The sequence below is a fragment of the Pelophylax lessonae genome, assembly GCF_965119305.1.
Source record: "Pelophylax lessonae genome assembly, chromosome: 5".
Lineage (NCBI taxonomy): Eukaryota > Metazoa > Chordata > Amphibia > Anura > Ranidae > Pelophylax > Pelophylax lessonae.
This window is the reverse complement of record NC_138772.1, coordinates 242,669,847-242,695,472: the sequence shown is the minus strand read 5'-3', so window position 1 is coordinate 242,695,472 and position 25,626 is coordinate 242,669,847. Positions and strand designations below refer to the sequence as shown.

The window sequence follows — 25,626 nt, the reverse complement described above, 5'->3', positions numbered from 1 at the left end:
AGTGGACACTGATAGAGTACAGGTGTGTGTGGGGGGTGGGGTGGGGTTGCTCAACCTCGGTAGTCTGGTCAGACTGAATAATAAACAAGCAAAAAATTTGGGGGAGCATACCCATGTATTTCTAAAGCTGGTGCAGCTATGAACCAAGAGACATGTATATTAAAAAAGAATAGCGCACACATGCAAAAGAAACTACCAAATTTGAAGACAATCCATAAATAAAAATGGGGATTTGGTCCCACCATATGGCCATATAGTGCTCAAGCCCACCACTGCGTCAAAGTACCCCATTATCAAATTTGGTAGTTTATTTTGCACGTGTGCGCTATTCTTTTTTAATATACATGTCTCTTGGTTCATAGCTGCACCAGCTTTAGAAATACATGGGTATGCTCCCCCAAATTTTTTGCTTGGTTAATATAGGCTTACCTATAGGTAAAAGTTATACAAGTGGGTTTACAACCTCTTTAAAGAGTGTAATAAGAAATGTAAAGACAAAATCAAGGCGGCTAAAATAGAACACGAGAGCCATATAGCGGAAGAGAGTAAAAAGAACCCCAAAAAATTCTTTAAGTATATAAACAGTAAAAAAGCGAGGCCAGAACACATTGGCCCCATAAAAGACGAGAGATTTGGCCACAGAGGACAGGGAAAAGGTGGTAGTGTTAAATAAATTCTTCTCTTCAGTTTTCACAAAAGAATTGGGGGGCTACACTAACCCAGCTTGTAATGCCAAACTAAATAACGCACCTCAGGAAGTACCGCCATGACTAACAGAAGATAGACTTAGAACTAAACTAGAGAAACTTAACATAAATAAATCACCGGGACCGGATGGCTTGCACCCGAGGGTTCTTAAAGAGCTCAGTTAGGTGACTGCCAGACCATTATTCTTGATCTTTAAGGATAGTTTACAGACGGGTATGGTTCAGAGAACTATAGGCCGGTCAGCCTAACATCAGTAGTCTGCAAGATTTTCGAGGGGATGTTAAGGGACCACATACAAGACTTTAGTAATGAAAATGGTATTATTAGTAGTAATCAGCATGGATTCATGAAAAATCATTCTTGCCAAACCAATCTATTAACCTTCTATGATGAAGTGAGATACCACCACCTAGATAAAAGTAAGCCAGTGGATGTGGTGTATCTGGACATTGCAAAGGCCTTTGACGCCTTTCCCCACAAACACTTACTGTTCAAACTAAGAGAGGTAGGTATGGACCATAAGGTGAGTACCTGGATAGAGAACTGGCTCCAGGGGAGAGTGCAAAGGGTGGTGATTAATGGGGATTACTCGGATTGGACGGGTATGGAAAGTGGGGTCCCGCAGGGTTCTGTCCTGGGACCAATCCTGTCTAATATAAATGATCTAGAGGAGGGGATATCTAGTACAATCTCAGTCTTTGTGGATGATACTAAACTAAGCATGCCAATATCTTCTATGCAGGATGTGGAAACCTTAAAAGCGGACCTGAACAAAATAATGGGATGGGCAACTACTGTACATGGCAGATGAGGTTTAATGTTGAAAAATGTAAAGTAATGCACTTGGGTGCCAGAAGCCATAAAGCAAGCTACTCACTAGGGGGGGGAACCTCTGGGTGAGTCTAAGATAGAAAATGACCTGGGGGTACTGGTAGACAACAGGCTTGGCAGTGGCATGCAATGCCAAGCCGCTGCAAGCAAAGCCAACAGCATACTGGGATGCATAAAAAACTGAATTTTTGTAAAATCTTACCGTAAAATTCCTTTCTCTGAGTCCTCCGACAGTGGCCACCCACTCATACAGTCTTCACCAATGGGGTATTGGCTTCCTCTCCATAGGAGTAGATAGGCATAAGACTTGTTAAAACAAAAGCATTTACATAGACACCCATGGGGGCTGTCCCACTGGTCCAATACCCCCTTGCAATTAGCCATCCCAACTCAGTTTGGTAGCAAGCAGTTAAGAGTATAAGAACCCCAAAAGAGGGGCGGGGGCGGCGACTGTCGGAGGACTCAGAGAAAGGAATTTTACAGTAAGATTTTAAAAAATTCCGTTTTCTCTTACGTCCTCCGACAGTCGTCGCCCACTTATACAGTCTTCACCAATGGGGATGTCCCAAAGCAGTGTAGGCATGAGGGCTGGGAAACGCAACCATCAGAAAAGGCAACGCAGTACCCACATCAGAGAAAGGAACCTTACGTGAACAGCAAGGGAACCTTCTGGGCAACAAAAAAGCTCAACAGGAGCAACAACCCAGGAAAGCAAATAACCAAGGGGGTAAACAACCCGAACAGCCAGGAACCCACACAAAACCAGGGTTCCCTACGTTACTGCCGCACAGAGAACTTTGCGGCCAAAGGAGGCATCAGCTGATGCCAGAACATCAATTTTGTAGAATTTGGAAAAGGTGTGCACTGACGACCAGGTCGCAGCCTTGCACACCTGGGCCACAAGGCCTGATGCCGTAAAGCCCAGGACGCACTCACTGATCTGGTAGAGTGCGCCTTGACAGGGAAGGGTGGTACCCGTTCCTTCAACGAATAGGCCTGAACAATTGTCTGTCTGATCCATTTTGCAATGGTCGCCGCAGACGCAGCCATACCCTTCCGAGGTCCCTCAGGAAGGACAAGGAGAGAATCCGACTTCCGAAAGGATTCAAGCAGAATGGGGGTCCCCCTAGGGTGTGGGACTTTACCGGCAAACACACTTCAACAATTGTATAAAAATTAAATGATTTTATTAACAAATTCTAAAATAGATCTTGCGTGGATCTAAAGTGTTACATAAATTGTACAGAAAGCATGAATATTGTAATTCCAAACAAATATATATAAAACTGAAAAAAACGTGATGCATATACTCTGAGGTATATGTTGGTTTCTTGAAGGAAATCCTCCCACCCGACGCGTTTCAGGCACGCAGGCCTTTCTTCAGGGGTCTGAAAGTGGGGAGATTTTTAATTTCCTACATGAACATAGTAAATATTGTGTAAATTAATTACATAGAAGATTATGTCAGTTTCAGTATAGACAGATCTCAAACATTCAATGTTATACCTGTAGATAAGATTTGGATATAAAAGTTTTGTACCTGTGGGTTATTAGGGGTGTGACAAGTGAGTCACTGCTGTTAAAAGAAAAGAGAAAAAGAAAAGAGGATTCCGCTGTGTTGAGTGCCGATATATGCACCACTTGGTCCCTGAGGGTGTGGGTCTTTCCAAAAGTGGCCCCAACGAGGATGCCTAAAGGGAGGTCGCACTTGTCTCTGTGTGAACATATATGTGGGAAAATCAGTATTTTTAATGTACTCACAAGAATGGATGGTCTGATCTTGAGATAGGTGCAGAAGTACGGGAAAAGATACCTTATGACAATTGTCGAAGCACTTATAGTTGGAGAAATGTGCCTGTTGCACTGAAGTTCAAATGGTAGATGATGTTGTGAATTGGTAGAGTCCTCTGAAAAAAACTTACCGTTAGTATACTGGTAAGGGCCTTTCTCTTAATCCTTCCAGGACGGCCTACATATGAGAGATTGTGACTCCGCCTCACAGGAAACACAACTAATTTGCAGCTGTTAAAAAGGTCCCACCCATCCTTGAGCTTCAGTAATAGAAAAGTAGTTTCCAACCAAACTTTCAAGGAATATAGTTATTCAATAACATACAGCTACACATATATACATATACATATATATACATATTTTTTAGAACTCACCACCATCTTGGGCGGGAAGTAGGCCGGCCGTCCTGGAAGGATTAAGAGAAAGGCCGTTACCAGTATACTAACGGTAAGTTTTCTCCTTTCATCCTTCCAGGACGGCCTACATATGAGAGGATAATAAAGGAATCCATACTGGCCTACGTTAGGGCGGGACCACTGCCTGTAAAACATTTCTGCCAAAGGCAAGGTCTTGTTGCGACAGTACTTCCACACAATAGTGTTTTAGGAATGTATCTTGGCTGGACCAGATGGGTACATGGCGGACTGCTCCCAGGATGCTCCGGCTTTTTCGGGCCAGGAAGTTGCCATGCCCTTTGTGGAATGTGCCTTTAGCTTTGCGGGTGTGGGTTTACCTGACACCTTATATGACATGCTAATGGCTTGCTCAATCCACCTCGAGATCGAGGGTTTTGATGCCTGAAATCCCTTTCTTGGTTCAGAATGTAGAACCAACAGGTGGCTAGACTTTCTAAACCCCTTGGTTCTTTCCAGATCTTGTGAGAAGACACTTCTTACATCCAGACAATGGAATTTCCGTTCTTTTGTACAGCTAGGTTTTTCACACAAAAAGGTGACAAGACCATCTCTTGATTTCTGTGAACAGAGAAAACTACCTTGGGTAGGTACAGTGGGTCTGGTCTAAGAATCACTCTGTCTTAGAGAATTAGCATAAAGGATTCCTTTATGGACGATTTTTTGTAAATCTCCCACTCTTCTGGCTGTGGTAATTGCCGACAGCAAGTTAGCTTATTTGCCAAAATATTTAGAGCAGTGGTTCTTAACCTGGGTTCGATCGAACCCCAGGGGTTCGGTGAGTCAGTCTCGCGGGTTCGGCAGAGGCACACCCGACTCATATGATTCGTGATGACACGCACAGTGGTGGGATTCAGCCGGTTCGCACCGGTTCCACAGAACCGGTTACTAAATATTTGGAAGTTCGCAGAACCGCCTTGTGAGTTGTGACCATCTGTATATCATACTCCTGATCCGCTGACCGCTCTGCTGCTCTCTCTGTCCTCTGTCTGCGCTCTCTCTCTGCAGGGAGGCAGCCGGAGCCCACACACTGCATTGGTTGCTAGGCTAGAGCCGCTTAGCGTCTAGCAACCAGTGACGTCACCCCTTTCTCCTCCAGGCCGCTGCCTCCCAGACAGTCCCTGACTCCCCGCCTATTACAATTTGGCTCTAGTAGGAAAGGGTGGACCCAGGGCGCAGAGCAGTGCGCCCCGAGCCCACCCATTGCATGACAATAGCGAATGAAAATTCGCTATTGTCACATGGATCCTCCTCCTCCTGGCACGCTGTTCACTCTGCATTGAAGGGGCACGATGATCTCTGCATTGAAGGGGGCACGCAGCACGCTGGTCTCTGCATTGAAAGGGGCTTGATGATCTCTGCATTGATGGGGGCACGCAGGTCTCTGCATTGAAAGGGGGCACGAATGATGATCTCTGCATTGAAGGGGGCACGCAGCACGCTGTTCTCTGCATTGAAAGGGGGCACGAATGATGATATCTGCATTGAAGGGGGCACGAATGATGATCTCTGCATTGAAGGGGGCATGCCGCACGCTGGTCTCTGCATTGAAAGGGGGCACGCTGGTCTCTGTGCATTGAAAGGGGGCACACTGGGCATTGTGCATTGAAAGGGGGCACGCTGGTCACTGTGCATTGAAAGGGGGCACGCTGGTCACTGTGCATTGAAAGGGGGCATGCTGGTCATTCTGCATTGAAAGGGGGCACGCTGGTATTCTGCATTGAAGGGGGCACGCTGGTCACTGTGCATTGAAAGCGGGCACGCTGGTCATATATACCTAAAATAATATATACCTATGTTTTGAATTTTAAAAAATCATATTTTATTTCTCCAATTAAGAAGGGTTCGGTGAATGCGCATATGAAACTGGTGGGGTTCAGTACCTCCAACAAGGTTAAGAACCACTGATTTAGAGTAACCTTCTCTGCAGGTACCGAGGGTTCACTAGCTAATGTCTCTAGTACTTGCGTTAAGTTCCGAGCTGAAACATTTAGCTCTATTGATCGGGGGCGTTCATCCCTGAACTAACCAATCTTTTTAATTAGAAAAGGCTCTTTGTCCAGATTTTTATCTAAGAACACAGAAGTGCCGTTACCTGTACTCTAAGGGTGTTAACTGGCACCCCCTTATCTACCCCATCCTGTAAAATTTCCCGGATAACGGGGATTGAGGCAGAGGAATTTTTTCTTCTGACTCTGCCAAGTACAGAATGTTTTCCAGATTTTGGAATAAATTTTCCTCGATACTGGCTTTCTACTTGGAAGGAGGGTATCAATGACTCTGAACAACCTTTCCCTTCAGGATTTGGCGCTCACTACCCAGGCTGTTAACTGAAAAACCTGTGGCCTGGGGTGAAATAAGAGGCCTTTGTATTAACAGATCTGGAACCTCTGTTAGTTTCCAGGGAGCTGTCACTGATGGGGATATCAGTCGCGAACCACGTTCTCTTTGGCCCCCAAGGGGCAATCACTATGCGACGCAGTTGCAGCAATCCACTGAGTCTCTGTATGATTCTTGGAATCAGATCTTGAGGAGGAAAGGCATATGCTCGCCTAGCGTGCCATGGCTGTCAGAGTACTTAACCTGCAAGCTATGGCTGCATTACACCCATAGAGAAATTATTCTCTTTTCTGCGCAGCTCAGTGTCTCCTGGGCTAATTTTTAATAGGGTCCTTGAGCTGGCACCCACTGATGATTTAGGTAAGCTACTGTTGTAGCATTGTTTGAATAGATTTGGACTTTTTTTCCCAAAATGTCCTTTCCGAAAGCTTTTATGGCCTTTTCCACCATTTTTTTTAGCTCTCTGTAGTTGGGTGAGGCCTGATATCCCAGGTACTCTGGGTATGGGCCTTATTGTGACCAGTATTTAAAGATCTCAATTCCTAAATACTTCGTACGTGGGAAGTTGTTTAGGGGAGATTCTTCCACTTTAGGTGGGGATGGTTAACTTGCAGCTACAGCTGATCAAGATAATGAATCAGAGGACCTGTGCAAGATATGACCACACCCCAGTCAGTCTAACCTCCAGGTCAGCTCCCCCCTTTTTTGGAACTTGCGTCCATGGTGACTTTTTAAAGGGTTGTTCTTGACCCCCAAGACGGCCTTCCCCTAGGTTTTGGGGGACTGTCCACCATCTTAATGATGATATTATTTGAGGGGAGAGCGTGATTTATTTTGTCTAGGGACTTCTGTCTCTTGTTCCAAGAGAGCAGGTGGAAATATTGAAGGTCTCGTGAGTGTAGTTGGGCCACTCTACAGCTGGGATACAAGCTGTAATCAGACCAAACATCCTCATGCTCTGTCCCCTGAAAACACAGAGGATGAAAAGACATTTTCCACCGCCGAGACCACTTTTTCTTTTCCTCTGGGAAAAACAGTTTCTTTGAAATCTATCTTATCCCCCAGGCAGACTTGAACCTGAGCCGGTTCTATTGAGGATTTCTCCTCATTTATCAGCCACCCTGCCGGCTGTAGGACTGACATCACTTTTTGTGTGTCCGCCTGTTTTGCTGCTTTTGAAAGGGTCAACTTATAGCCCAATAAGGGATCCATATTGGGCCCTACAGATGACGCTGTCCTATTTGCAGTCTCCACTGCGAATCTTAGGAATGCTTAGAGTTCCAGATGAATTGGAACCTGCATGTAAGCGTCTCTTCAATCCAGAGTAGTCATACAAAACCATCTCTTACCCGATTTTTTAACTACCTGAATATTCTCCATTGAGAATCTTTTGTATACCATATACTTGTTTAGCTTTCTGGGATATACAACCCGACGGCATCTATTTGTGGGTTTGTACCACAATGCGTGAGAGTCAAAAATCTTTGAAGACCTGATTTCACGGTACAGGGGTATTTACCCTCTGCTCCATCCACTCTTGAATCCCCTTTAACAGGGTTTTTCTTTGAGGGATATAATACAGTTATCTCTGCCACTGGCTGAGAAGAAAAAACTTCAGTCTGTATCCTCTCTGAATGATCTGGAGGATATAAGGGCTGGTTGAGATGTTTTTCCATTGCGGGAAAAAAATTGGGATAACCTGTTCCCTGAGGATCTAGATAAACATCCTTCAGGCCTTAATCACACAAAAAGGATCCTTTGCCAGGCCAGGCACAAAGTCTTAACTTGGAAGAGACATCTCCTTCATAAGCTTTGCACACACTGCTCTCCTAGCAGTATTCATGAGAGTCGCTGTTCTTGCAGAGGCTATAACTGACTGAACAGCTGAGTCTTGTTAAGTACGACATCATACCCCCCAACTATGGACAGGGAACTTTAAGATGTCTTGTGAGCTTTTAATTACTGAGATAAATTTAGTAAGCTCCTGAATTCCAAAATCTTTTTGGCCAGATAGTAAGCAGGTGTCTGCTATAGCTGTAACCACATTATAAGAATTTAGCAATTCATGCCTCCTTTTAACAAGGGCCACTTTAGGTGGGGATGATTAACTTGCAGCTACAGCTGATCAAGATAATGAATCAGAGGACCTGTGCAAGATATCACCACACCCCAGTCAGTCTAAAGCCCCGTACACACGTACAGATCGTCGTCATACAAACGTTCGTCTTTTCTCCCCGGGATGTCGGTGTCTGTTGAAAAGTGCAAAGACAGCACAAGGACAGCACAAGAATTTTGTCCGCAGACTTCAGCTGACTGCAGAAGTGATGTCATGTAATGGTTAACTTTCCCTGTGTTTTTTATTTTCTGAGCATGCCCAGTCTTGCAAATCTGCGGTCTGTCGGCTGATTTCTGTACTGACAGGCGAACAATCGTCCGTTCTGGTGTCCGAAGACAAAAATTTTCATGTTTGCAAGAAAGACTCTTGTCCGCGGATTGTGCGCAGACAGCTGTCGGAGGCACCATACTAACACGCGTACAATCGGCAGATCTTTCGTCCGCCGACGTTTGTATGACGACTATCCGTACGTGTGTACGGGCCTTAAAGCTGAAAACACACCATCCAACTTTTGTTGGTAGATTTCCTTCAGATTTACCCTTTTCAATGTAGTGCAAGGGCCTGCCATTGCATACAAATTGAAAGTGTTTAGATCTGCTCCCATATCATATGGTTTGGCGAGTCTAACGGAAAAAATCTTCCGAAAATCTTATAGTGTGTAGGCCAATTAGTCGGTAGAGAATTTTACCAGCGAATCTATTCATGAAAAATGATATATTTCAGTGATTGTGAATAGAAATAACTCTGGACTGTGTGTCCCCAAGCCAGGAAAAAGAGATTTTTGTCCGTTTTTAGGAACTTTTTTCTCTTTAAATCTGTTACCGCCCGAGCCCTCCTTACTTAGTTAAGGACCTGGGCTGGCTAGTGTCTTTCCTTGGATCTCGTTCTTTCCTGTTTGCAGAGGAAATGTCTTGAGATTATGACCACACATGTATGGCTCAAAGGGTTTGTGTTGCAAGGCTTAAACAGACTACTCCACAGTACCGCACTTCCAGCATGTTTGTGCTATTAAAGTAGAGGAAGGTCTGACAGAGGCCTTCTGGGCCGAGGAACGACCTGCAACAATATGTAAGATTCTGGTACCTTTGGTACCCTTATTGCCCATTTTCCTTTTCATATTGCGTCCCACCTTTTTAGTTAGGTGGAACGCATATACCTTTAAGCCGTATGACATCATCACTGAGCGCCGCTCTGAGCGGCTATTTCAATCGCCGGCTTTCTCTCTCAGGTTGTTCGTTCAAGCCGCCAGTATACAGCTATGCCTGACGCTACCTGGACTTGTATCTCGCTACCTGTTCTTGTGCTTCACTTTCTGATCTTGTATCTCGCTACCTGATCTAACCGCATACTTACAAGCCTTGTCTTATGCTGCCGGAGCCTCCAGCTATTCTCTTTACCTGGAACAGACCGGAACCTCGATACTGATCCCGTATCTCGCTACCGGATCACTCCCTCACTACCGGACCCCTCTACTTACTAACCTTACTAGTGATAAGTACCCCACAGGGGATTCCTCCATAACTAACTTACACTATCTACTTCTGCACATTAAGGACTGTTACTATCTATGCATTACTATTCTATCATCTGCACTGTTACATAGATTGCTAGCTCTTGAGTCTACTACCATCTATCCTTGCACTGGGTTAGTCTCTCCTGTATATCATCTGCTGTCCTTACCACCTATTACTATACATGATTACTAACCTATCTGCATCCTACCTATTACCGTCTACTACTCTCCTGAACATTACTATCAAGTGCTTATCATTGCTATCACTGCTCACACCTGTCCCTTCAGCACATCACCTCTATACTGTCATATACATCCTATCACTCCATGAACATCTTATTGAGTGTGTGTATATCTGTATGCTGAAGCAGGCGGGTCCACAGTGATGAGTCTGGAGAGTTGGATCTGGTAATTCAACACATCTCCACATGACTACTGAGTGGAGATTCTGCAGCTGCAAATCCAGCTTATTATAAAAACGCAGGAGCGTTACACAATAAAAGAGAGAAACAAAGTGATTAACTCGCTCTCTTATTTAACATATGTGCTACTCCCAGAAACAGATCGTTAACAGGGCTGTCAGTAATGCCCCGTACACACTATCAGATTATCTGAAGACTTTTGTCTTCAGATTTACCTTTTCTATGTAGTGCAAGGGCCTGCCGGATTGCATACAAATTGAAAGTGTTTAGGTTTGACCTCATATTATATGGTTTTGGTAAGTCTGCAGACAAAAGTCTTCAGATAATCTGATAGTGTGTACAGGGCATTAGGGAACAATTAAAGGCTTGCTGATCCTAGACCGTATGCAGCAGTAGGCCCCATTATCCGGTAAATTTCACTTACCCGGTCTCATGTCCCTGCAGCCACCTGTGTATCGACTTATACCCCTAAGGGATGCGTTGTGCTTTGGTCTCTTTTTGGGCAATTTACAGCCCCTTCGTAGCCGGAGATTCTGCCATGAACATCACATGGACCCGGCGTCTCCTCCATGCTGCGTTCTCTTCCGGGTATCGCTGTCCGGTCTTCACAGCGAGGCTTGCGGCGCGCTCCTTGGCGGGAAATTTTTCACTTACCCGGCGAAATCCTTACCGCTTTAGAGGAGCTAATGGAGGAGACTTTCCTGCAGAGACAACAGGACTTCAGGTATGAGGGACCTTCACTGTAAGGCAAACCGCACTACCTGGTATGTTTGGCGACCTGAAAGCTCCTGTTTCCAGGACACAGCTAGGGAGGAACCTGCTATTAGGCCGACCGAAGCTGCCTTCCAGGGGTACCTCTCAGACAGTCATTTGCCTTAGGTTAGTAAAAAAACAAACGTTCCGATGTGAGGTTGGAAACACAACTGAACTGAAGCTCAAGGATGGGTGGGACCTTTTTAACAGCTGCAAATTAGTTGTGTTTCCTGTGAGGCGGAGCCACAATCTCTCATATGTAGGCCGTCCTGGAAGGATGAAAGGAGAAACATATATATATGTATACATGTTTCCTGTTGTATATAGAGGTTGAATCGTATCAGGAATTATAACAAGGAGATTGCGTATATACTCATACCTTAGTTTGGTGGTGTCTATGCTCAAGAAAGATTTTCTGACCAGAGAATCTGATTCAGACCGAAAGGATTCAGTCGACGACAGGTAAACCCTGACCGCCCTGACAACATCCAAAGAATGCAAGGCAATCTCCTTAGGGTGCTTAGGATTTGCACAAAGCGAAGGTAAAACAATGTCCTCATTGAGGTGAAAATTCAAAACCACCTTTGGAAGAAAGGACGGGTTAGGTCGCAAGACCACCTCATCCCTATGAACCACCAGGTAAGGGGAGCGGAACGACAACGCCGCCAACTCTGACACTCTGCGAGCAGAAGTGATCGCTACCAGAAAGGCAACCTTTTTAGACAGCAGAGGTAATGAAATTTCCCTGATGTTTTCAAACGGGGAACATCGTAACATGGACAAAACCAAGTTCAAGTCCCATGGACGTAAGGGCTCCCTTCGAGGAGGGGCCAAGTGACGCACACCTTGAATAAGGGTGCGAATCAAGGAATGAGACGCCACAGGGCGCTGAAAAAGAACAGCCAATGCAGATACCTGGCCCGTAATCGTGGCCAATGCAAGTGCTGGTCCACACCAGAGTGGAGGAAAGCCAACACTCTCGCCACCGAGTATGAACGAGGAGAGAAACCCCTGGACTCACACCAGGCAAAATAAGCTTTCCATGTACGGTAATAAACCTTACCAGACGAGGCTTTTCTAGCCTTGATTAAAGTAGGAATGACCTCTGAGGAGAGACCCCGGTCTTTTAGGACCTGGCTTTCAACAGCCATGCTGTTAAAGCCAGCGACTGTAAAGCAGGATGGAAGATCGGTCCCGGAGACAGGAGATCTTCTCGCATCGGCAGCCGCCATGGAGGCTCAACGGCCAGGTGAACAACGTCCAGGTACCAGGAACGGCGTGGCCAGTCCGGCGCCACCAGAATCACCAGTGTTTGTTCCGAGGCCAACCTGCGAAGGAACCTGGACAACAACTGAATCGGAGGAAAGGCATATATCAGATGATACTGATGCCAAGGCACCACCAGCACATCCGAGGCATCTGCCAGAGGATCGCGCGTTCTTGCCACGAACCTTTCCACCTTGTGGTTTAGCCGAGACGTGAACAGATCCACATCCGGGGATCCCCACTTCGCACACAGCATTTAAAATACCTCCGGGTGCAGGGACCATTCCCCCTGGTCCAGGGTCTGGCGGCTCAGATAATCGGCCTGCCAATTCTCTACACCCGGAAAGTGAACTGCCGAAATCGCCGGGACATGATTCTCGGCCAAAGACAGAATACTGGTCACCTCCTGGGCCGCCCGGGCACTCCTGGTGTCCCCTTGATGGTTGATGTAAGCCACCGCAGTGGCATTGTCCGTCTGCACCCGTACAGGACGGCCCTGAAGATGATCCGACCAATGGAGCAGGCACAGCCTGATCGCTCTCAACTCCAATATGTTTATCGGAAGGGAGGATTCCTCCTCCGACCAAGTGCCCTTGGCAGACAGGTTGCCTAGGACGCCACCCCAGCCCGACAGGCTGGCATCTGTGGTAATCACCGTCCACAGTAACGGCCGGAAGGATTTTCCTTCCGACACAGCCGGGGACTGAAGCCACCACAAGAGATCCATTCTGGTTTGGCGACTCAGAAACACTCTCAGGTCCAAGGACTGAGGCAGTCTGTCCCACCTGGCCAGGATCTCCGCCTGGAGAGATCGCGTGTGAAACTGTGCAAATGGTATCGCCTCGAAGGCCGACACCATCAACCCCAGGGACCGCATACATGTCCTGAGTGACGAAGATTCGTTGTCCCTGAGGGACCTGACCTCGGACTGCAGGGTCCGGAGCTTGTCCTCCGGTAAGAACACCTTTGCTTGAGCAGAGTCCAGAACCATTCCCAAATACGGGAGACGAACCAAAGGAGACAAGGTCGACTTCTGAACGTTGATGGTCCAATCGAACTCCTGGAGCTTCTGGACCGTAGTGGACAGATCGCGCAACAGGCTCTAACTGGCACTCGATCTTAACAGGAGATCGTACAGATAACCCAAGACCGCAATGCCCTGTACCCGCAACAGGCCCAGAACAGGCGCCAACACTTTGGTAAAGACCCTTGGAGCCGAAGCAAGACCGAAAGGTAACGCCCCAAACTGATAATGATGGCCCTCGAAAAAGGGGATGTGTAAATACGCATCCTTCAGATCGATAGAGGCACCGGTACCATTACCCCCTGGGCGAGAAGATCCTGCACCACTTGATGCAAGTCCCGTAACCGCCCTGGGGTCAAATGAAGATTTGAGGGAAAGAATATGTCCGCCTGTCGTGAAAGGAATTCGATCTTGTACCCTGATCGAATGATTTCCTGAACCCACCTGTCCGGAATTCGAAACCGCGCAAACGTCCCCCCACCCCTGAAATGGGTGAGGGCGCCCCTTCAGGCAGAGGCGGACTCAGCCGCCGCTCCGGCGTGGCCGGATTTTGGTTTGCCCGCCCAGGGCTTTCTCTGGCCACTGTGGCCCTTGAAAGGTTTCCCCTTGTTCTGTGTCTTGAAGGCACGAAAGGACCCCTGATTCGGTTTAAAGGAAGGGCCCCGCTTACCGCGGAAAAAATTACCCTTAGGATTCTGGGGAAGCAGAGTGCTCTTGCCCCCAGTGACTCCCTTAACCAATTCATCCAGGGAATCCCCAAAAAGGCGAGACCCCGCATAGGGAATGTCCGCCACCGTTTTTCTGGATTTTTGGTCAGCCGACCAGCTTTTCAACCAGATCAGTGGACGGTTAATCACTGTGACACTGGACAGGCGCGTAGCTAACGGGGCCTCATTTGAGGCCGCATCGCACAAATACACGACCCCTTGATAAATCTGGTCCACCATCTCCAAGGTAGCAGGGGGGCAGAATCAGTCACGAGAGTGCGTTTGAGCACCTTGGTCCAATCCGCCACAGCCTGAGCCACCATGACAGAGGCAAAAATAGGTCTTAGCATGGAACCCGCCACCATGTAAGTATGGCGGGCAAGTGACTCCAGTCTCTTATCCGTAGGATCCCTAAATACCGGAGAAACTTCTGTGGTAACCAGAGTAGCCTTGTTCAATCTGGCTACATTGTGATCCACTTGAGGAGCCACACACCAGCGCAAAACCGTAGTAGACGCAAAAGGGTAGAGAAGTTGAAACCTTTTAGGCACCGTGAAGGTGTGTTTTAAACTACGCCATTGCTCATTCACTGTGTGATGAAACTCAGCGGGGCAAGGAAAAACTTGCGCCGTCTTGTGGGTCCTGTGTGTACCAAAGGAGGACACAATGCCCAGAGGATTGGGCTCATCCTCTAAATGTAGTGTTTCTTTAATGGAAAGAATCAGCGCATCCATAGCTGCGCGTTCCTCGGGCGTCCCAGGGGGGGAATCATCCACCCCTGCAACCTCCGCCTCCCCCTCAGACTCTTGCGGGTCCTGAGAAGAGCGAGACCCTGAAAGGGGCACGCTACCTACAGCAACCATGTCACATTCAGAATCAGAAGAAAAATAAATCCTAAGCCTTTTTCTAGCAGCACGTTCAGTCATTAGCACATCCATTTTGGACACCAAAGTCGCCACTACAGCAGCCAAATTTGTCAGGGCAGAAGATTCAGAGGAACTTGAATCCCCCACCAAGGCTGGAGGGAATTTGCTGTCCTGGGATTCCATTGCAAAAAAGGTTTTTTTTTTTGTAAGGTACTGGCCCTTTAAGCGCGCCGTGGACCCCCGCAGCACACCGCTACAATGACTGTGGAACACAGACCCCCCGCAGGGACAAACTGAAAGCTAGGAAGATTGCACAAGGGAAGAAAAGAAGGACAGCAGAACAGAGCCCCACAAGTGTGTTATCACCGCAGTCGGTCGCTCCTGAGTGAAGGAAGGAAGTGATGTCACCGCCAGAGACTGAACTGAGGCTGCAGCCTAAGGAAAAATGGCTGCCTATAGAGAGTAATGGGAGGCTTCGGTAAAATGGCCGCCGACATGTGCTCAGAACGATCGTTTGCCACACACAAGATGGCGCCATAAGGCGCCAAAATACACTACATACTATGCTGTATAAGCGCCCATAGTGAAGCAAGACATGCTGCCCACACCTAAAATGGCGGATTTTTAACCCCGCAGCGGTCGCCGCACGTGTCTGTACCTCCAAGCACCCTAAAGTGACACAGGAGAGGGATCCCCCAAAACCCCACAGAGCGCTGGCTGTGAGAGAAACAACCCCCGCAGGGACCGGGATCAGGGAGCCCAAAACGCACAGACATAGGGGACACACAGACACACAGGACTGCCAGCCCCAGACAGAGGCCCCACACAGAGTGTACTTACCTGTACCCGATGGCGTGGGGTGCCTCATATCAAACGGGAAACCGCCCACCCTCAGATGGCAGGGGAGTGCCGTCAGCCAAAAAACGCAGGACACCAGTAGTGCACGGACGAACCGTGGATGTGTCTGGTGAGGTAGCCACCTCACAGGCTGCATCCCTGAGGACAGGGATGGGTCGTTTACGAGGCCAGGGCGAACACATAGCCTGTTAAACGCTCGATGGCGGGCTGGGATTCCTTCTGATCCTCTGTCCTGGAGAACCAGGATGATCAGTCCGATTCCCAGCTCCACAAACACCGTCTTCATCCGAAGATCCAACTAACGCTGACAAAATAAACAGCTAGTAAAGCAAAGAAAAAAGACATTTGCAGAAAATAAATCATAAAATAGAAGAAGAAGGCTGAGACTGCAGCCCCAGCACAGGGAACCCTATCTACTCCTTGACTAGGCAGAAGACAAACTGAGTTGGGATGGCTAATTGCAGGGGGGTATTGGACCAGTGAGACAGCCCCCATGGGTGTGTCTATGTAAATGCTTTTGTTTTAACAAGTCTTATGCCTAGCTACTCCTATGGAGAGGAAGTCAATACCCCATTGGTCTAGACTGTACGAGTGGGCGGCGACTGTCGGAGGACATAAAAGAAAAGGAGATTCACTCCAGAAATAAAGAGATTATTCTCCCTCTCTACAAGACTCTGGTCCGGCCACATCTGGAGTATGCTGTCCAGTTCTGGGCACCGGTCCTCAAGAAGGATGTGCTGGAACTGGAGAGAGTCCAGAGAAGGGCAACAAAAATAATTAGGGGAATGGAGGACATCAGCTATGAGGAAAGACTACAAGCACTGAACTTATTCACTCTGGAGAAGAGACGATTGAGGGGGGATACGATATCAATGTACAAATACTGTACTGGCGACCCTAGCATAAGGAACAAACTATTCAGAGAAAAGGAATACAATAAGACACGTGGCCACTCACTAAAACTAGAGGAAAACCGGTTTAACCTTAAAATACGCAAGGGGTTCTTCACTGTAAGCGCAGTAAGAATGTGGATACTCTCCGTATCAGCAGGGAGCATCGATAGTTTCAAAAAACTATTAGATGGGCACCTTAAAGACCACAACATACAGGGGTATACAATGTACGGTGAACAACAAACACACACGCACAACATAGGTTGAACTGGATGGACGGATGTCTTTTTTCGACCTCACTAACTATGTAACTATGTAACTATATCTGCGGCGGCTGGTCTTTTAAGTGGTTAACCTATTAGCATGTCTTTGAAGTGTAGGAGAAACCTGGGGTATCTGCAGGAAACCCACGCAGGAACAGGAAAAAAAAAAATAAAAACAGGATGTGCTGTGTGTGGTTGAGATTTGAACCAAAGACCCTAGTGCTGCCAGGCAGAAGTGCTAGCCACTTAGCCACTATGTGGCCCCAACCATTTATTTTAGTTGATTACAGTATTTTCAATCTTTTTAGCCATCAATATTGTCAGAAAAGGAAAAATGTCTCTATGGAACTGGGCTTAAGTTGTAACAAAACCAGGTGAGCTAGACAACTTACAGTGAGGCTGGCCAAACATTCAAAATACTTACGGAAAGCAGCAAGTCCCATTAGGGGAATCAGCAAAGCATAATTCCATTTACTTCCATTTCCATCTTCGTTAGGTTGAATGTTCCACTCAGGCGGATTGTTCAAATTATTCATTAGCATTTACCTTAAACAGGAATAATAGATTTGTTTAGACTGATCAAATAATGATTAAATAACATTTCAACAGAGCTCCTATAGTCTATGAAATAGTATTGTCTCAGTGGCGGAACTACCAGGGGTGCAGCAGTCATATTCCCCCACTCTGGGGGGGCCCAAAATCCCAGTCTGTGCATCCACGGCAGGGTTGCTGGCTGCAGGAGTAAGCGGAGAGTGTCGGTACACTCTCTCTTACACTGATCAGAGCCAGCAGTGACAGCCCGATCGCCTCGCCCTCCCCCTCCCCTCCTCTCACACTGACAGGAACGGACGGGAGAGAGAGTGAGCTAGATCTACTCTTCCTCCTCCTCCTCCCCCCTCCCACCCTTGTCCTCCTGTATGTGCCTGCAGTCCGGCCTCCAATCAGATTGGAGTGTGGGCGGGGAAGACCAACGGCCGGGAACAGCATGGAGATTGAATGTGGAGGATATGCAGGCTCCTTCCTTCCTGGAGTGAGTTCTCTATCCATCCATTCACCCCTCCCTTCTCTCTCCTGCCTCAAAATCCGTACAAAAATGTATGGGGTCTTGTTAAACACCCACATATATATATGATGTATTGGGGGGGGTGTAAATCCTGCCTAATTTGCTTTGGCCAACAAATTGATTTTTTTTCCAATTTTGTGTTGTGTAGATGCATTTGTTCTTTTTTTTTTTTTTTTTTGTCCAATAATGTAAAGGGACCTCAGATTTAAAGGGTGCTCCGCAGACTCTGTTGTTTGGGGCTTTGGTGAGCAGAGACCCCCTTACATCAGAGCTTCCCTTTACACCTGAGTCCACAGCATTCCCCCTTACATCAGAGCACCCCTTTAAATCGGGTTTCCTAGAGCACCCCCTTCCATCAGAGACTCTTCCATCTGCAGACTCTGATGTAAGGGGGGGCTCTGCGGACTGTGATATAAGGAGGGCTCTGCAGACTCTGATATATGGGGGTGTGATGAGACCAATCTCGCCACTGGGCATTGGAGAAGCCTGGTTGCTCGCCTCCTGCAAGGTGACTATGGACCCTCTCTCATCAGCCCATGCTAAACGTAAACCCCATGGCAATTTGACTGTGTTTGTGGCATCTGAGCGCTGTTTGGATATGTTGAGCGCTCCGATCCAGGCTATCTTGAATTTGGGATTGAATGTGGGGTTCTGTTCAGTAGACTGGGAGTTATGCATTTTTGTGTCTTTTTGTGTTTCTTTAAACATGTGGATAATGGAGTCTTGCCTATATCTTGGAAGCTAAAACTTATTCCTGTAAACTGTAAGGAACAGGAAGTCAACTCCTAATATGGTCATCCCAGGAAGTTCTGAGAAGACGGGCTGTCTATTGACACTCAGAGTAATGTGTATTGAGGGCTCGTTAGGGAACCATTGTTCTGTGTCTGACTATTGTGTACATTGATTGCCCCCTGGGGCTTCTGTCTCCTTGCATTGGTCAAAGCTATCTGACCAATCCCTGTTGACTCATTTTCAAGCCCTCATTTGCATGGGCTGGAGAGGACCTTATTGGGAACTGCAAGTACTTTACAATTGACCAATGGGAAAGCGGTTGTTGGGGGAAGGATGTTCCAATTTCTGTATAAAAGTGTGCTGTGTTCTTCCAATAAATGTTGTTGTTCCTGTTTTACCCTCATCTCGGAGCTTTGTCTCGTTATTGGGGGAATCTGCTGCAGGGATTGCTATGGTCTTCCATACTCCCTTAGAGAATCACTAAGCTCTTGTAAGAGCTTGTGTAAGAGCTTGTTCTGCTGCACTCTCTGGGGAAAGAGAGGTTCACCCACAGGAACCTGGAGCCTTGTCGTTGGTCCAGGGTGGGTAGGAGATGCCAAGACCCTAACCAAGCTGCGGCGGTTCGTGGAGTCTGAAGTGCTTACGGTGTCTGGTGGAGTGCTTGGAGCCCTCGGGAAGCACTAGGAGCATCTGTCAACGGAGGTACCTGCTCAGGGGTGCCCTGTTGCGTAACAGGGGGGCTCTCTGAACTCTCATGTAGGGTATTCTGGGAACCCTGATTAAACAGGAATCCTAGGAACTATGAAGTATGTGGGGGCTCTGGTTACCAGAGACCCCCTATTATCAGAGTTCCCCCTTACACCAGAGTCTGCAGCGTCCCCCCTTACATCAGAGTTCTCAGTGTTCCTCCTTAAATCAGAGTCTCCAGAGATTTCCCTTACATCAGAGTCTGCCGAGTCCCCCCTTACAGAGTAAGGGAAAACTCTGCAAGTTCAGATGTAAAGGGGAACTCTGTAGACTCTGATGTAAGGGAGGACTCTTGTCATTAAATCCATATGATTAGAAGTGTTATTTAACGACAAAATATATGTATAGTGTATACAACCAAAAAATTAGCTGTGCGCCACTAAAGTGTTCATGTTTGGCATGAAGAAAAGGTGGCAACGCTATCCAAGATAGCATGAAGGGGCACCTGCAGAACATGTGAAAGGGTCCCACTGCCCCGGAATCAATGGGAAGGGCCCAGGTTTTGAGTGAAGGCCCTGGGACCAGAGGGCCCTTCATGTTTTTTGTATCGGGGCCCTGAAGGTTGTAGTTACGCCACTGTATTGTCTGATATTTTTTTCAGTACATTGATTACATTGTGTATTACAAAATCATATTTCTGCACTTTAGAAAGAAATGAATAGAGGCCACTAGGCTTCAAGATTTTGGACCTACCTATAAACCTTCTAATTTAATACAGCTAATGGCAACCTCACAGTGAACCTTATTATTATTAAGAATTAAGCCCTTTTTTGCTAAACTCGCACTTCTGAAACTCCCTGAGCTCTTGATAATCTCCACAGATGCAGAAATTTCTCTGTTGGAAGCACAACAGGCCACAAAGACAGCAAAACTTAGGAAAAATGAAGGCTTAGGTTTTTACGGCTGTCTACCAACAAAAAAATCTCTGACCTCCTCTCTCTGCATCTTATTAAGGTATTTATGAGCAAAGGAAAGGCTCTCCCCTTGGTTTGGGCTTTCTCCTACCTTCAGTCTGCATTATTCCAAAACCTGGCAATATTAGTACTCCCTAGATGTAGCACCCCTCCCACCATCTTGTTGATTACCACCGATTTTAACCACTTTAGGAACAGAGGATTTTCCTGCTTAACGTCTAGGCCACTTTTTTCAACTTGGCACTGCGCGACTTTGACAATTGCGCGATCATGCAATGCTGTACCCAAACAAAATTTACGTGCTTTTTTTCCCACAAACAGAGCTTTCTATTGGTGGAATTTGATCCCCTCTGCGCTTTTTATTTTTTGCGATATTAATAAAAAAAAAAGCGAAACTTTTGCCAAAAAATTGACATTTTCTACTTTGACAGTTAACAAAATATCCAATATATTCAATTTTTGTCATATATTTAGGCCAAAATGTATTTAGCTACAGGTCTTTGAAAAAAAGTACGCAATGAGCGTATTTTTATTGGTTTGCGCAAAAGTTATAGCGTCTACAAACTATGGTGTAAATACTGGAATTTACGCAGCTTTAATTTCTGACTGCCTATCTCAATTCTTGAAGTGCTAAAATGGCAGGGCAGTACAAAACCCCCCAAATTACCACTTTTTGGAAAGTGGAAATCCTAAGGAATGTAGTGAGAGACATGTTGAGCTCACTGAATATTTAATTTTTGTGTCACAGGTGTTTGAAAAATGACTAAAAAAAAAAAAAAATTTGTTTTTTTCACAAAAAGTTGTCATTGAAATGATATATTGCTCACGCATGCCATGGGCATATGTGTAATTACACCCCAAAATATATTCTGCTGCTTCTCCTGAGTACAGGGATACCACATGTGTGAGACTTTTTGGGAGCCTAGCTGTGTACGGGACCTCGATAGCCAATCACCACCTTCAGAATTTCAAAGGGCGTAAATTTCTCATTGCACTTTCTCATGGTTTCAGGAGGCCCTGAAATGTCAAGATAGCGCAAACCCCCCCCCAAATTACCCCATTTTGCAAAGTAGACACTCCAAGCTATTTGCTGAGAGGCATGGTGAGTCCATGGAATATTTTATATTTTTCTACAAGTTTCAGGAAAATTATTATTATTATTTTTTTTTACACAAAGTTGTCACTAAATGATATACTGCTCACACATGCCATGGGTATATGTGAAATGACACCCCAAAATACATTCTGCTGCTTCTCCTGAGTATGGGGATACCCCATGTGTGAGACTTTTTTGCAGTCTAGCCGCATACAGGACCCCGTAAACCAATCACCACCTTCAGGCTTTCCAAGTTCGTAAATTGTTGATTTCACTCCTTACTACCTATCACAGTTTTGAAGGCCATGAAATGCCAAGATAGCACAAACCCCCCCCCCCCCCCAAATTTTGTAAACTAGACACTCCAAGCTATTTGCTGAGAAGCATGTTGAGTGTTTTGCAGATCTCCCTTTTTATCACAAAGTTTTGGAAATTGAAAAAAGAGGGGAAAAAAATGCATTTTCCTTTTTTTCTTCATTTTCCAAAATAAATGAGAGCTGCAAAATACTCGCCATGCCTCTCAGCAAATAGCTTGGAGCGTCTACTTTGCAAAATGGGGTCATTTGGGGGGTTTTGTGCTATCTTGGCATTTCATGGCTTTCAAAACTGTGATAGGTAGTAAGGAGTGAAATCAACAATTTACGCCCTTAGAAAGCCTAAAGGTGGTGTAAAATCTTACCGTAAATTTCCTTTCTCTGAGTCCTCCGACACTCGCCGCCTCCTCTAAGTCATCACTTCGTCGTCGGTGCACACCTTTTCAAAATTCTATAAGATTGATGTTCTGGCATCAGCTGATGCCTCCTTTGACCGCAAAGTTCTCAGTGCAGCAGTGCCATAGGGGACCCTTGTGTTTTTGTGGGTCCCTGGCTGTTGGGGTGTTTATCTCCTGGTTATTTGTTTTCCTGGGTTGTTGCTCCTGTTGAGCCTTTTCTATTGCCCAGAAGGTTCTCTTACTGTGCGTGTAAGGTTCCTTTCTCTGATGTGGGTACTGTGTTGCCTTTTCTACGGTTGCGTCTCCCACCCCTCATGTCTACACTGCTTTGGGACATCCCAATAGTGATGACTTAGAGGAGGCGGCGACTGTCGGAGGACGTAAGAGAAATAAGATATTTCATGGGCTCACCATGCCTCTAAGCAAATAGCGTCTACTTTGCAAAATGGGTTCATGTGGGGGGGTTTGTGTTATCTTGAAATTTCAGGGCCTCTGAAACTGTGACAGGTAGTGCAGAGGTAAAATAAGCAATTTACGCAATTAGAAAACCTGAAGGTGGGGCTTGGTTTTCGGGGTCCCGTACACAGCTAGGCTCCCAAAAAGTCTCACACATGTGGTATCCCTGTACTCAGGAGAAGCAGCAGAATGTATTTTGCGGTGTCATCTCCCATATAGCCATGGCATGCGTGAGCAATATATCATTTAGTGACAACTTTGTGTAAAAAAAACAAACAAAAAAAAAAACAAATTGTCATTTTCCTGAAACTTAGGGCAAAATATAAAATACTCCATGGACTCAATATGCCTCTCATCAAATAGCTTTGGGTGTCTACTTTCCAAAAAGGGGTCATTTGGGGGTGTTTGAACTTTCTTATCTTCAATCTTAGCCTCACATCACCCACTCTTCTAACCACTTGAAGACCAAGCCTTTTCTGTGACTTTTGTTTACATGAGAAAATATTTTTTTTTAACTAGAAAATTACTTTGAACCCCCAAACATTATATATATTTTTTTAAGCAGAGGCCCTACAGAACAAAATGGTGGATGTTGCAATTTTTTTGTCACACTGTATTTGCGCACAGATTTTCCAAACGCAATTTTTGCGGAAAAATAAACACTTTTTTTTATATTTAATGCAGAAATACACTATATAATTCCTAATTGTTTGGTAAAATTTAAAAGATGATCTTATGCCGAGTACATAGACACCAAACATGACATGCTTTAAAAATTGCGCACGCCCGTGCAGTGGCAACAAACTATGTACGGTTTTAAAAGACTTTAAAAGTCTTTACAGGTTACCACTTTGGACTTACAGAGGAGGTCTACTGCAAGAATTACTGGCTTCAACCTGGCATTCGCGGCGATAGCTCACATCCATGATGCAATTGCGGTTTACATATGACACTAGACCAACGCTTGCGTGCGCATTTGCGTGCAAGTAAGGGGGGACAGGGGGGGGCTTGAATTTTTATTATTTTTATTTATTTTGCTTTTTTATGTTATTTTGACACCTTATCTTTCTTTTTTTTTTTTTTAATAATTTTTATTGTTATCACAGTGAATTTAAATATGTGACAGGTACTCTTTTTTTAAAAAATTGGGGTCTTTTAGACTCTACATCTCTCCTCTGACCTTAACGCATCTGAGCACACCAAAATTGGTGTGATAAAATGCATTCCCAATTTCCCAATGGCGCTGATTATTTCTGGCGAAACAGAAGTCATGAAATGCTCGTAGCTTCCGGTATCTTAGGCCATAGAGGTGATTGGAGCCATTCTCATCTCCAATCAGCTCTATGGTTAGATAACTGAACCACCGACTGCACTCTCGGGTTAACTGGTGGGACAGGAGAGCCAGAGAAAAAACGCAGAACGAGGCGGGGGGGGGGAGTCCCCTCCCACTGCATGTAAAAGAAATCTAGCGGGCAATTATCTGCTAAGATTGCTTTTACATGTAAGCCGACCGCTGGCTGTAAAAAACGATACCAAGATGATTGATGCCTAAATCTGCAGGCATCATCCTGGTATAACCACTCAAAGTCCAGCAACGTTCCAGGCCATTGCTGGTCCTTGTTTGGCATATATTGTATTTTTTTTTTTTTTCATACAGCCTGTGGGCTGAACGAAAAAAAAAGAGAACCGTCATGGACATGCAATAGTGTCTGGCAGCTTACCTGCTCCTTCATGTCTGCATTAGAGGCCAGACTCCCCTTCTGGCTCCTTTTCATCATCTCTCCTTCCTGTTCGGCCCCACCCCAGGCCATTCCAGGAAGTCTATATTAACCAGTGCACTGCAGGTCTGCTTTGCTGTTCCAACAGTGTTTGTTAGTTGTGTTTCTGTCTGCCGTGTGCTTGATCTACCTTTCTGTGTACCGACTTTGGCTTGTCTCTGACTACTCCTGTTTGCCTGTGACCCTGAACTTTGGCCTGTTCCTTGGTTACCCTTGTCTGCCTGTTGTCCCGACCTCGGCTTACCCATCTCTATCCCTTGTGTCCTGAGTGGCTGCTTGTCCTCTCTCCCTACGGAGCATGACCCGGGGGACCCCAGAGCCCGCGACCTGAGCCCAGCTGCAGCCAAGTCCATCCTCACCACTAGATGCTCTGGTGAACACCTGCTGGGTCTTAGACTCCGTGCCCTGGGGAATCTCGGGCTCGCGTTTCTGTCCATCCGCAGCAGTCAGCTACTGGGTTCACTACCTTGTGGTGCACCCCTGCCTCCAACAGGGTGCAGTGGTCACCTGGCCACAGGTGACCTGACAAGAACCTAACAGAAATCGCCACAGGAAAATTGTGTAGTATACACACCATTAACCGCCCAAACATCCAAACCCACTTATTTAATGGCAGGTATACATGACAATAGTCCACGTATATATACCTAAAGATATTTTAACTGCAGTGGTGAAATCAACCTACCACAGCGCTGCCATCAGAGGTATCCATATATACTGAGCGCAAACGCCGTTTGTGTCAGAATATATAAAATCAGTGTGGCAGCCAACGAGTACCTGCAAGAGAAACAGGTTAACAAAAGAATGAAAAACAAACAAAGTACAGAAAAAGTACAGTAGGAAGAGTAGAACATAAAAATAAGTTAGACGACAACTATTTTTGGATTTTTTATTATATGTTTTCTTTGTAATTTTTATTTTAATATTTTTATTTATTTTTTTTACACTTTTTTTTCCTTCAACGTTAAAGTTCCAGGTTCGGGTCTCTCAAAATGACGATAGCCATCGAACATCTTTTGAGACCTTGTGTAAATGTGCCCTAAACTGTGCCGTGCTGTACCCTACGCTAATAATCCACTAGTGTGTGGTAGCGACAGAAACAGTCACCGTGGCAAAGACCAGGTCGGTCAGGACAGTCGGGACAATAATTACGGGTGTCACGCCTAAATCCACGCTTGCTGCAGACATGGCATCGGGGTATCTTTGGGTAGGGGTACTCGGGAGGAATTCCGGAAAATACGTCTCATGCAGCCGGCTCACTGCATCTGGTTGGGGAAGTTGGGCAGGAGCACCAGCTGGATACAGAAGGGCTCTGATTATTTCTTCCTGGTAGTGTAGAAAGGATAATGTTCTGGCAGACACTT

General features: G+C 46.0%; 1 protein-coding gene across 1 annotated transcript in view; it reads right to left on the bottom strand.

Moving 5' to 3' along the window:
* Positions 1 to 25,626, bottom strand: part of CCDC127 (coiled-coil domain containing 127) — a 133,120-nt gene that overhangs the window by 58,124 nt on the left and 49,370 nt on the right. Inside the window, exon 2 of the mRNA XM_082257991.1 lies at positions 17,189 to 17,310. Coding sequence (XP_082114117.1) covers positions 17,189 to 17,306 — 118 coding nt within the window. The 5' untranslated portion in view covers positions 17,307 to 17,310. The remainder of the gene's footprint in view (positions 1 to 17,188; positions 17,311 to 25,626) is intronic.